The sequence below is a fragment of the Ctenocephalides felis genome, unplaced genomic scaffold (assembly GCF_003426905.1).
Source record: "Ctenocephalides felis isolate EL2017-DRISC unplaced genomic scaffold, ASM342690v1 CF-g0.4_SCAFFOLD_03716, whole genome shotgun sequence".
NCBI classification, from domain to species: Eukaryota; Metazoa; Arthropoda; class Insecta; order Siphonaptera; family Pulicidae; genus Ctenocephalides; species Ctenocephalides felis.
The window spans coordinates 63635-76600 of record NW_020539870.1 but is presented as its reverse complement, the minus strand read 5'-3'; the positions used below and the strand labels follow the sequence as shown (position 1 = coordinate 76600).

General features: G+C 31.2%; 1 protein-coding gene across 1 annotated transcript; it reads right to left on the bottom strand.

Moving 5' to 3' along the window:
• Positions 1–1759: 1759 nt before the first annotated feature.
• On the bottom strand, positions 1760–11176 carry LOC113390957. The gene is made up of 7 exons (XM_026626947.1): positions 11093–11176; positions 10685–11032; positions 9155–9338; positions 9000–9075; positions 2799–2808; positions 2337–2727; positions 1760–2283 (listed from the first exon to the last, which is right to left on the bottom strand). The coding sequence occupies exons 1-7, from the start codon at positions 11174–11176 to the stop codon at positions 1760–1762; spliced, it is 1617 nt and encodes a 538-aa protein (XP_026482732.1).
• Between the last annotated feature and the right edge of the window lie 1790 nt (positions 11177–12966).

Sequence of the window (12966 nt, the reverse complement as noted above, 5' to 3'; positions counted from 1 at the left end):
AATTTTTTTAAAGATCGAAATTGTTTTCATTATATCTCAAAAAGAATAAAAGATACGTATGAAAACATATAGATAAAAATCAAAGGGATCTTTCTGGCTTATTATTGTTTTTTATTATTTTTCTTTCACACAAAAATTGACAGAGTTATCAATGTTTAAAGACTGCCGCGCAAATTGGAAAAAAAGTTTTTATAAAATCGTGAGTTTTCTGAAAATAGTTTGTACTAAAGTAGTGAATCTGCTAGAATCCATCAAGATGTCTATAATGAAGTGAATTCTAGATGAAATGTGAATTACTTTAATTCTGGTTGAAATGGCGCTCATTCGTATATGCTTCTTATTTGCTTCTTATTTGCTCACTCATTTTACACGTAAAAAACTTGTAACAGCACTCATTTTAAAGCTTATGTTGAGCACTATAAAACCCAACTTCACCGAAATGCATAAAATGTAAAACCTCGACGCTAGATGGCTTTAAATACAACAATTAAATCTTGAACGAAATAAAAAACAACTTTGCTCTTTCAAATTTTGCTTAATATTTTTCCTAGAACACTTTATGTAAGACCGATTTATTAAGATTTTTATTGACATTATTTTGTTCATTACATGATTTTTGTTAAAATGTATGTTTTAGGAGATATTTGCAAAAAAACGAAGAAAAACGCTAAAAATATATGAATCTTTAGTGACCAGTAGCTTGAAAAGTATTAGTTTTTTTTTGAAAAACTATAAAAGACATTTTTTTCTTATAATTAGTTCTATCGATTTCCGACGTTATTTTGAAAAAATGTAATTACACAATTGAAAAGGGGTGTCATCCCCCCGGGGGGTGATGGCGCAACCCGAATTGTTTTCACTTTTCAACTTGAGGGTAAGATGAACCTAATTCCAAAATTTCATTCAATTCGGAGCACAGTAAAAAAAATTCAGACCTAAAACGCTCCGTTTACTGCACTAATACGCACTAGTAGTGAAAAAAATTTTACGCAGTGAACGTGTTAAAGAGGCGTCATTTCCTCCCACACGAAAATTTGTGAGTTGATTTTAAATATAATACTGTGATGAATAAAAAAAATCAGATAGCAATAAGTCGAGGGAAACCTGGTCAGCTGGTGCCTTTAAATAGTCAATAAATGCTTCTGGCTAACTTCTACGTAACGACCTTCAAAGTATCAGCTGACGATTTTTCCACCGAGATACAGCCAGCTGACGTATATATTTAACAATTGTTACATATAAGCTATCACCTGGTAAATTTTTAACCGAGAGGATATCACTGAAAGTGAAGATTTTTTTCCCATGATCTAGCCATCAATGTTTTTACAATTGTGTACAATGCACTATGTTATAACCAGCTGACTTTTTTTTTGCTGAGGTATTGGGTTAGCTATAACTTGATAAACTTTTAGCCGAGAAGAAATGAGTGAATTTTTTTTTCTTCAAGCGTGGGGGGTTACAATTACTTATCCCCCCCACTGTGCCGCAGCTGACGGTCATAGGGCTTTATGATACTGTTGTCTGAAGCGTATCGCCAATTATCTATCGAGAAGAAATAATTAACCAAATTTGCACCTGGCTCTTGGACTATAGGGGAAGTTAACAATAATGCCACAAGTGACAATACACACGCACACATATAATGCAAGGTTGGATTACGATTTGGAGAAATGGTGTTGCTTCATCTTTGACACAATTTTCTTCAAAATTGGGACTTTAACACGTCAGAACAATTTTAATACAATCTTCGGCGTTCAATCTATTTCTTCATAGCTTCTTCAATCCAGATAGCTTCATTGCTACTGACGTATCGACCCATTTGATATCCAGTTATTTCATCATTCTCATTAATACTTTTAATTGCAAATATCGCTTTGTTGCTCCCTGTATGAACATATTTGCATATGTATTTTATCGACTTCACCGAGCTGCACAATTCGACATTTATATGTGCTTTATAGGTTTTGCATAGCAAAGGCGAATAAGGAACTACCCATCGATTATCAACATCTATTAACCCGCCATTCGTCAGTCGCAATTCAAAACATTGTCTACCATTGTCAACGTCACGTCGCCGATAAGCAGGGTAACCATCAATGTCGGTGATAGTATCGTTTTGAAATGATTTTGGAAAATGTTTTGTGCATTTTCCATTGTCCATGCATGGTGACATAATGCTGAGAGTACCGCATGGACCATGTATCATGTTAGTAGTTATAATATCGAACAATTCCTCATCAACATTTTTATCAGGAATTTCTGCTGAGATAATATCGTCAATCTCTACAGAACGTACCTTATCAATTAACCACAACACAATATGTGCATGGGTAAACCTCTTTCCTGCCAATCTACTATAAAATTTATCAATGATTTCAACTTCTGTTTAAAAACTCGTGCAGTTATATCGTGCCTATCCATCGTTGTTTGTCCCGGCATCAGCAATTTTTTTATTTTATCCCATTTGGGATTGCACGTAAAGGTAATGAACAGATTAGGTCTGTCATATGCACGAACATAAGCCATAGCATCTTGAATGTACTCCTGCATATGTCGCGGATAAGAAGATGGAAGAATATATGCAGTACCAATATGACTAATATTATTAATTGCATCTACATTACCGAGTACTGCATCACGTAAATGTATATATTCCTCAGTACGGAGTTTGGTTTGATTAAACTTTATGAATCTCAATCTCTCACTCTCAATTTTCACATATGCTCTCTGCATTTAAGAATGTTATTTTCTTCATTAGCTCCAATCATTGATCGGTAGTAAAAGCCCATAGTACTTACTTTTTTGGCACTGGGATAAAATAAAATATATTAAAATTATTTTAATTATTATTTGATTTTTTTTTATAAAAATAAGATTTTTACCTGTATTTGGATCCCTCTGTTTAATATTTAAATGGTACCCATCTTCATCTTTCCAAAATATCAATGGATACTGCAAAGCATAATAACAACGATGACCGTCCTGTATTATCTACATGGTATTATCTCCCCATTGTATTTCTAAACTATTCTCAATAAGGAATTCATTAATAATACTATATATGTTCTCAGAACTAATTATAAGTAATTGCCGGAAAATCGATTTTTACTTTTTGAAGCTTCTTGTAAAATTTTTCTCTTGTAGACTGATATCGAGGACATCCAAAAAAGATGTGGTTAAGGGATTCTTCTTCATATCCACATGTACATGTCGGGGAATTGATCATCTTAATTTTGTTTAGGTGCTTTCCAAATCTCCAGTGACCTAGTCGGATCCCACATATATTTGTAATGTATTTTCTATTTTGTTTTATTTTTTTAAACCAAGGTTGCGTAGATACTTTCGGGTTTATTGATCCATAATTGTCCTTTTTTCTCTAGAGCCTTTATTACTAGAGACGCATGTTATATTATTTGCGTCTTATATCATTTTAATTTTTGGCACTTCTCAGCTGCTTTTCGACAATAATAATGTAGACATTACATTTTCTTTATTTATAATCATGAATTTATTATATTTTAATTGCCTTAGCCTATAAGTGGCAAATGAAGTTGTCATTTGTTTTTAATGTCAAACCATGCCTTAAATATTTTCAAGGTCAAACAATGATAAGCGGTTTTTTGTATTTTTTTCCATTTCTACAATCTAACGATATTTCTATGAATCTAAAAATTCTAAAAAATTTCCCGAACAAACTTCAAGTAGATTCATGAAAATTCGAATTATAGTTTAGGAGGATTAACCATTCATATAAACTTACAGAAGAATTTTATATATATATATATATATATATATATATATATATATATTGAATGGTAGAGTCTTGGATTTGTGTATATTTTGTAGAGTTTCGAACAAGAATCCAAAAATAATACAAAATATAAAACAAGAAAAGTTTTTAAAAAAAACAATTTCTTTATTTAATTATTTGTTTATTGTCGACGTTTCGGAACTAGGTACGTTCCATCTTCAGGACATCTGTCAAGAAACATGATCTTGATGAGATTTTAGCAAACAATATGTTTAGGAAAAGAAAATAGATTTTTCTTAAATAATGAATTAAATTGTAAAAAATATAATAATGTACAGAAATATGATAATATGTTCAAAATAAAAATGATAAAAATAAATGAGTGGATTATCAGAACAGGATATTAAACATAATAGAAAATTTTTTGAAAGTTATGGAAATTTTTTAAGAAAAGGTTAATGACAAAGTTGAATTAATTACCTGTATGTTTGAATATTTGTTAGCACTTTTTCACTAAACAAGCTTTTTTAACAAAAATGATTTTGTGAGTTAATTTTCCGCCGAATAATTAGATTTTGTAAATCAAAATTACTAAAAAATTTTGTCTTTTTTAAAATTATTATTTGAAAACACAAATAATATTGTTCTCTGGATGTTGTTCGATTGGTTTACGAAAATTAACTAAATGAAACTGGTGTGCCCTTTGTAACACGTGTAAACACTTGAACGAGAGATGTGAGATTGTATGTGTGTGTTTTTATATGTCAGGGTGTGAATACTTAAATTGTTGATCTTAAAGGGAAGTCGATATTAATTGTTTGTCAAAAAGTGTAAAAAATTTAAATATGAATCATGTAATAGGTTGTGATCTGATCTAATGTTGACACTGTTAGAAACGTTTATGAGGATGAGACAACTCTCCGCGAATAACCTTCTAAAGATGCAACTTTCGTGATATAAAATCTTTGGAGTGAAATTAAATGAATGGGCGTTTTCTATAGAGTGTTGTACTAGGGTACTTTTGAAATTTTTTTGTTTATGGTGGACCACACTTAGTTCATGTTGTCTCATTCTCTTGTGTACATATTGGGAGGTTTGTCCAATATATTGAAAAGCACAGTCATTACAAGAAACAGAATATACTACATTAGTATTGAGATTGGATGGGGTGGGGGATTTAATGTTCGTAAAGAATTGGTTGAAGGAGTGTAAGGATGAGCCTGATACTAAAATGTTTTCTTCTAACAAAATTTTGGCAAAATAATAATATAAATCTTCAACGTATGGTATGCTGCAGTAAATAAGATTGGTGTTTTTTATGTTAGTACTGGTATTGGGAGAATTAATTTGTGTTTTTAAGAAAGTTCGTCTTTTTTGAATAACTGAATGAATGAGATTTTTTGGGTAGCCATTTTCAATTAGAGTTATTTTTACTAGGGATAAATTTTGTGGATGGAAAGTTTGGTGAGACAACAAAATAGCATGGTCTGTAAGGGAAATAATAGTGTTTATCTTATAGTTTCTGGGACAGTATGAGGAATAGTGTAAGTATCTACCCGACCATGTCGTTTTTCTATACCAATTTGTTCGAACAAAGTTATTAGTGTTGTAAACGGATACATCCAAGAAATTAAGTCTGTTGTTATTTTGTAGTTCATGTGTGAAAATTATATTATTGTTAAAATTATTGAAGAGATCTAGTACTGTGTTTATATGATTTTTGTTAATGATAAAAAAAGTGTCATCTACATATCTAATATAAAAGTTAATTTGAAATTTTAAAGTTGAGAAAACGGAAATTTCTAGTGTTTGTAAAACTAAGTCGATGATTCCGGGAGATAAGGGACATCCCATAGCTGCGCCTTTAATTTGAGAATAAAAGTTGTCTTGGCAATGGAAATAGGAGTAATTTAAAATAGTGTTGATAATATGAGTGAAGACTGTTTTCGGAAAGTCAGTAAAGTTACAAATTGTGTGCCAACGTTTATCGATTGAGTTTAGGATTAATTCATGTGGGACACATGTAAAAAGGTTGACCACATCTAAGCTTAGAAATAAGTGATTTTCAGGGATGTTGCGGTTATTAATTAAATTCACAAATTGGTACGAATTCTTAACATAATAGGGAGAATTGATTGTAACATTTTTTAGGACATCAGAAATGAGTTTCGAAATATTGTAAAAAGGAGAGCCAATGTAGGAGACAATCGGTCTGAAAGAGCATTCAGGTTTGTGTATTTTTGGAAGACAGTACATCTTAGGGGAGATAGGGTGTTGTATTTTTAGGTTAAAAGCAAAATTCTCAGAAATTAGTTTTTTGTTTTGAACAAAGACCTCTTAAATCAATTTTTAGCTTTTGAAAACTATAAATTTAACAAACATTTTAATACTACTAAAGAAAAACATATTAAAAAAACTAAAACTTTAATTCAAAAAAGAGATGACAACTATCCCTTCAAAATCTCTAAATCTTGTACAGATAAGTGGTTAGTTAATAAAACTGATATTTACATTCCAGAAAATGTTAAATATATTCTAGCATTAGGTCCAAAATTTGCATACTCTCCTCAGAAATACAGTAAAACAGATTTCATAAAAATTCTAAGTAATATTGAATACAACATTAGAAACATTGAAACAAACAAACAGAATAACATTAGATCAAAACTATGTGACAGACTGGTAAAACATATAAAGAAAGTAAATAATAAATTTCAAAACTTTCATTTAAAGAAACTCCACAAAGACATTTTAGAAACTAAAGCTTTCATTAAATCTAATAATATTATAGTTTGCCCAGCAGATAAGGGTAATATCACAGTCATTCTTGACAAAGAATTTTACAACAATTCCGTCCTTAACCTACTTAAAGATGATACAACATATAATATTTTAACAGAAGATCCCACACAACGTTTTTCTAGAATAGCTTTTAAATTAATCAATGATCTGAAAAACAAAAACTAATTTCTGAGAATTTTGCTTTTAACCTAAAAATACAACACCCTATCTCCCCTAAGATGTACTGTCTTCCAAAAATACACAAACCTGAATGCTCTTTCAGACCGATTGTCTCCTACATTGGCTCTCCTTTTTACAATATTTCGAAACTCATTTCTGATGTCCTAAAAAATGTTACAATCAATTCTCCCTATTATGTTAAGAATTCGTACCAATTTGTGAATTTAATTAATAACCGCAACATCCCTGAAAATCACTTATTTCTAAGCTTAGATGTGGTCAACCTTTTTACATGTGTCCCACATGAATTAATCCTAAACTCAATCGATAAACGTTGGCACACAATTTGTAACTTTACTGACTTTCCGAAAACAGTCTTCACTCATATTATCAACACTATTTTAAATTACTCCTATTTCCATTGCCAAGACAACTTTTATTCTCAAATTAAAGGCGCAGCTATGGGATGTCCCTTATCTCCCGGAATCATCGACTTAGTTTTACAAACACTAGAAATTTCCGTTTTCTCAACTTTAAAATTTCAAATTAACTTTTATATTAGATATGTAGATGACACTTTTTTTATCATTAACAAAAATCATATAAACACAGTACTAGATCTCTTCAATAATTTTAACAATAATATAATTTTCACACATGAACTACAAAATAACAACAGACTTAATTTCTTGGATGTATCCGTTTACAACACTAATAACTTTGTTCGAACAAATTGGTATAGAAAAACGACATGGTCGGGTAGATACTTACACTATTCCTCATACTGTCCCAGAAACTATAAGATAAACACTATTATTTCCCTTACAGACCATGCTATTTTGTTGTCTCACCAAACTTTCCATCCACAAAATTTATCCCTAGTAAAAATAACTCTAATTGAAAATGGCTACCCAAAAAATCTCATTCATTCAGTTATTCAAAAAAGACGAACTTTCTTAAAAACACAAATTAATTCTCCCAATACCAGTACTAACATAAAAAACACCAATCTTATTTACTGCAGCATACCATACGTTGAAGATTTATATTATTATTTTGCCAAAATTTTGTTAGAAGAAAACATTTTAGTATCAGGCTCATCCTTACACTCCTTCAACCAATTCTTTACGAACATTAAATCCCCCACCCCATCCAATCTCAATACTAATGTAGTATATTCTGTTTCTTGTAATGACTGTGCTTTTCAATATATTGGACAAACCTCCCAATATGTACACAAGAGAATGAGACAACATGAACTAAGTGTGGTCCACCATAAAAAAAAAATTTCAAAAGTACCCTAGTACAACACTCTATAGAAAACGCCCATTCATTTAATTTCACTCCAAAGATTTTATATCACGAAAGTTGCATCTTTAGAAGGTTATTCGCGGAGAGTTGTCTCATCCTCATAAACGTTTCTAACAGTGTCAACATTAGATCAGATCACAACCTATTACATGATTCATATTTAAATTTTTTACACTTTTTGACAAACAATTAATATCGACTTCCCTTTAAGATCAACAATTTAAGTATTCACACCCTGACATATAAAAACACACACATACAATCTCACATCTCTCGTTCAAGTGTTTACACGTGTTACAAAGGGCACACCAGTTTCATTTAGTTAATTTTCGTAAACCAATCGAACAACATCCAGAGAACAATATTATTTGTGTTTTCAAATAATAATTTTAAAAAAGACAAAATTTTTTAGTAATTTTGATTTACAAAATCTAATTATTCGGCGGAAAATTAACTCACAAAATCATTTTTGTTAAAAAAGCTTGTTTAGTGAAAAAGTGCTAACAAATATTCAAACATACAGGTAATTAATTCAACTTTGTCATTAACCTTTTCTTAAAAAATTTCCATAACTTTCAAAAAAATTTTCTATTATGTTTAATATCCTGTTCTGATAATCCACTCATTTATTTTTATCATTTTTATTTTGAACATATTATCATATTTCTGTACATTATTATATTTTTTACAATTTAATTCATTATTTAAGAAAAATCTATTTTCTTTTCCTAAACATATTGTTTGCTAAAATCTCATCAAGATCATGTTTCTTGACAGATGTCCTGAAGATGGAACGTACCTAGTTCCGAAACGTCGACAATAAACAAATAATTAAATAAAGAAATTGTTTTTTTTAAAAACTTTTCTTGTTTTATATTTTGTATTATTTTTGGATTCTTGTTCGAAACTCTACAAAATATATATATATATATATATATATATATATATATATATATATATATATATATATATATACATATCATCATTATCCTTGCGGAATCTAGCTCTATCCATGAGACAATTCTTCTCTAAGTATGGGTCTCCAGTGAATCCTATAAATACCAAGCAAAATATGAAGTCAGCATTTCCATTAAAAATAAATTCATTTATTCATATATTTGTAATACTAACGTGGCATATTTAGAGTCGGCAGGGCGTTAACTTTTAGACTTGTCTTTGAATTTGTTGACAAATATTCCACTTTGCAAATATTTGTGAAATGCGCGTCACAAATATGTCGATTTTCACCACAAACCAAAGGGGTTACCTCATCCAATAAAGGATTGTTTGTCCTCTGCACCCAAACTGAAAACATCTAGAACATTTTCATAGTATTTTCATCATATTCATATTCATTATACAAACATAATACATCATTATATACATACTTGATCATTAGATGCCGGAAAGACATGCATCTTTTTATTATTTGTGGTGTTAACACAATTTGCTACGTTACACTTCACCATTTTAACTTAATAATAAGTAAAAAAATAATTACCAAAACAAGTATGACCACAACGTATAACAGATAAACAAATATAATAAAACTACAAGAAGCTATCACAACTTAGACATAAAATGGCGATCAAATGCATGATTTTCCGATGGGTTTTTCCCACAAGAAACGACGATTAGCAGTGCAGCCATGCTCATTTATATATGAGTGCAGCCATCTATTTTTCTTTCCGATGTATCAAATTGTTAATAGTGGCGCCGTTCTTCGATCAATTCGAATATTAAGCCATTTCAAAACAGGGTTCTCTACATTTGTTCGGAGATTACCGGCCATGCTAGTAATATAAAGTTATATGTAAATCTTAGAGTACTAGTGCGAAGGTTGAAATTGCTTTGCGTTGAGTTAAGTGTCGCAAGTTTCACAATATTAGGTTCAGCTTCACTCAACAAGCATCTCATCATATCATGCTCAATGTTCATACGATTTCTGGCTTTTGTTTTTAATATAAGAAAAGTTGAGAAACTGAGTCAAGTGGAATCAAGATCTTTAAAGTTCTGTCAGCTATGATGGGATATTCTGCAGCTGCTTTTCGCCAAAATGTGCAGAGTTTATCATTTTGAAAATCAACTTTTAATAAGTTATTTTCACGCAGCCCGAGACACATGCTGACACATCTTCGTCCTTGAATATATCGACGCAAGTAGAAAATGGTCTTAAAATCCAGGAGTAGCACTCACGAATGTCCATGTCGGGAAAATATTGCTGCAGTGAGTCTATCACGGCAGTTAAGTGTTACACCACAGAATTTTCAAATGTGATTTTGTCTCGTTTATTATTTAGTAATTGTTCACTTAGTCGTGTAAACATCGACACATCACCAGCTTGAACTCTGCGTTGGTAAAATTCCAATTTGCATAAAAAACTTGCGATTTTATCCTGCAGCATCAAAATATTTGTTTCATTTCCTTGCAGTGAAATATTCAGATTATTAATTTCAGTAAAAAATCAGCAAGGTACGCTATTTTTAGAACAAATATATGGTGTTTAATTTTTGCATAATATTCTTTTCCTTTTTGTGTTCTCTGGTTTTCAAAAAACAATCCAATTTCTTCTCGTAATTCATAGACCCTACTTAGAACGTTGTCTCTTGATAACCAACGTATCTCTGTATGGTACAAAAGTGCGTTAAATGTAGCACCAACTTCATCGCACAAAACTTTAAATAATCTTGAGTTAGTAGCGCTGCCTCGAATATGATTAACAATTTTTACTATATCACTCAACGTGTTTAGCAAATCTGGTGGGAGTGTTTTTACAGCCAAAGCGTAACGTTGTCTCAAACAATGATAGTTGAAAACTTGAGGAGCAACTTGTTTCACAAGTGACTGAAAACCAGAACGGATGCCCATCATGGAAGGTGCCCCGTCTGTACAAATACCAACCAGCTTTAACCAGTCCAGGCCATTTTCCTCAATAAACTCTTTTAGCGTTTGAAATACGTCTTCGCCGCGGGTAGTAGTGGGCAAAGACTTGCAGAACAAATATTCCTCCTTTACATCATCATTTTTTATGTATCATGCGAACATTAATAACTGTGAACACGAAGCAACATCTGTGGACTCGTCCAACTGCAGTGCAAACATAGGACTTTCCTTTATTTCAGCAATAACGGTTGCTAAAATATCGGCACTCATTTCACATATATGCGTCTTTGAATGGTATTGTTTGAGAGTGATATTTGTTTAATCTTAGCTACATGTTGCTCATCTATAACAAGTGTTGCCGCATCTAATAAGCAAGGTTTGATGAGGTTCTCTCCTTTAGTGTGTGGCTTTTTATTACGTGCGATGCTATAAGCAATTTTGCTACTGCTAGTCCCCATACATTTCTCAAGTAAAAAAGTGTCAAAAGATGTTCTATGGTATGAGGGCATACGAGGGTAATTTCGCGGCCGAGATATGTCAAACTCGATCGCTTGAACGTCAAATGAAAGTCCGTGTGTTCGAAATTGTTGGGAAAATATTATATAATATACAATTTATGTTAAACTAATGAATGTAATGAACTATATATATATATATATAGTTCAGTGAATTTTATAATATATATATATATATATATATATATATATATATATATATATATTTATTTTAGTTATACAAAGTGTTAAAGGAAAATAAGAAAAAAAATTAAAAAAATATTTTACATATTATAAAATTCACTGAAAATAAGAACAGTTGGCTAGAGCTATTATGGAAAATTAGAAAGCAATAATGAAATATTTGTTTAAATGTAATATATTTATTATTGGTGTTTAAAAAGCACAATTTTTGTGTGAAAGTGGCGTACATATTTATCAACTTTGTTTTTTTTATGTTCTTCATGGTGCATTCTAATTGTTAAATACATTTTTGCGACAAAGTTGATATGGTCATGATAGTGCTGGACAAATTGCTGGAAATGGCTTGATCTAAAAAAATGTGCAAGTCGCAAGTCATTCAACTTTCGGAGAATCGTGCTTTCATATGAACTTTTGTACATTAAATTTAAAGAATTTCGAATTAGGGTTTCTATATATAAATATAATTTAAACATTTCATCGGAAGGATATGAAAGATATCCTCGATTTTTTATATCGATGAATGTCGAATTTCCTGGAATACTTGCGAAGCATTCGGAACAGGTTTTACTGCAATCAGGAACTTTACCACAGACCAAACACATTTTAGAAGACATTTTACTTTTAACAATTTTACAACAGGTATATTTTTATCCTCTTTTAGTTTAAAAACCCGAGCGATCAAACATCACGTGAACCCAAGTAACTGTAAAATTTAAGCGATGAGTGCATTCGACTAATCTCGGTAAAGCTCGAGTTCGTATTTGACATATCTCGGCCGTAAAATTACCCTCGTATGCCCTCATACCATAGAACATCTTTTGACACTTTTTATGCGCTTAACTAGCCGTCCATGTATTGTATAAGGTCTATGACTTTATTACATAAAACACACTGAGGCTTTTCTATATTTTTGTCTGTGATGCTTGTGAAACTCCATTGTAGAAATGCTACTTTATAAGTGCGCTTTTTGCCAGATGGAGTAGAAGCCATGTCAAAAACACTTGTAGGTACCCAAAACAAAAGTTAACTAATAAGATACCTACGAAAACGAGTCACTCGTGACAATATAAACGTGACGATATTAACAAATACTACTTACCTTTGAATTTAAACAATACGATGTAATGCGCGGCGGAATGTAATATTGCTACAATACAAGTGATAAGTGAATAGGTATTCGATCATGGGTCTAAGTTAAGTTATATACCCTAACCTTAATCACTTGGATGTTTTCTATTGGCCATTACCACCATTCCTATGGTGGTCAATTGCAGGGTCTCTACAGTCTTATAGATCATACTGAAATATTAGGGTCCTACGGCAAGTCGTTTAATTTAAAAAAATCGACGAAAAGTTTGCAAA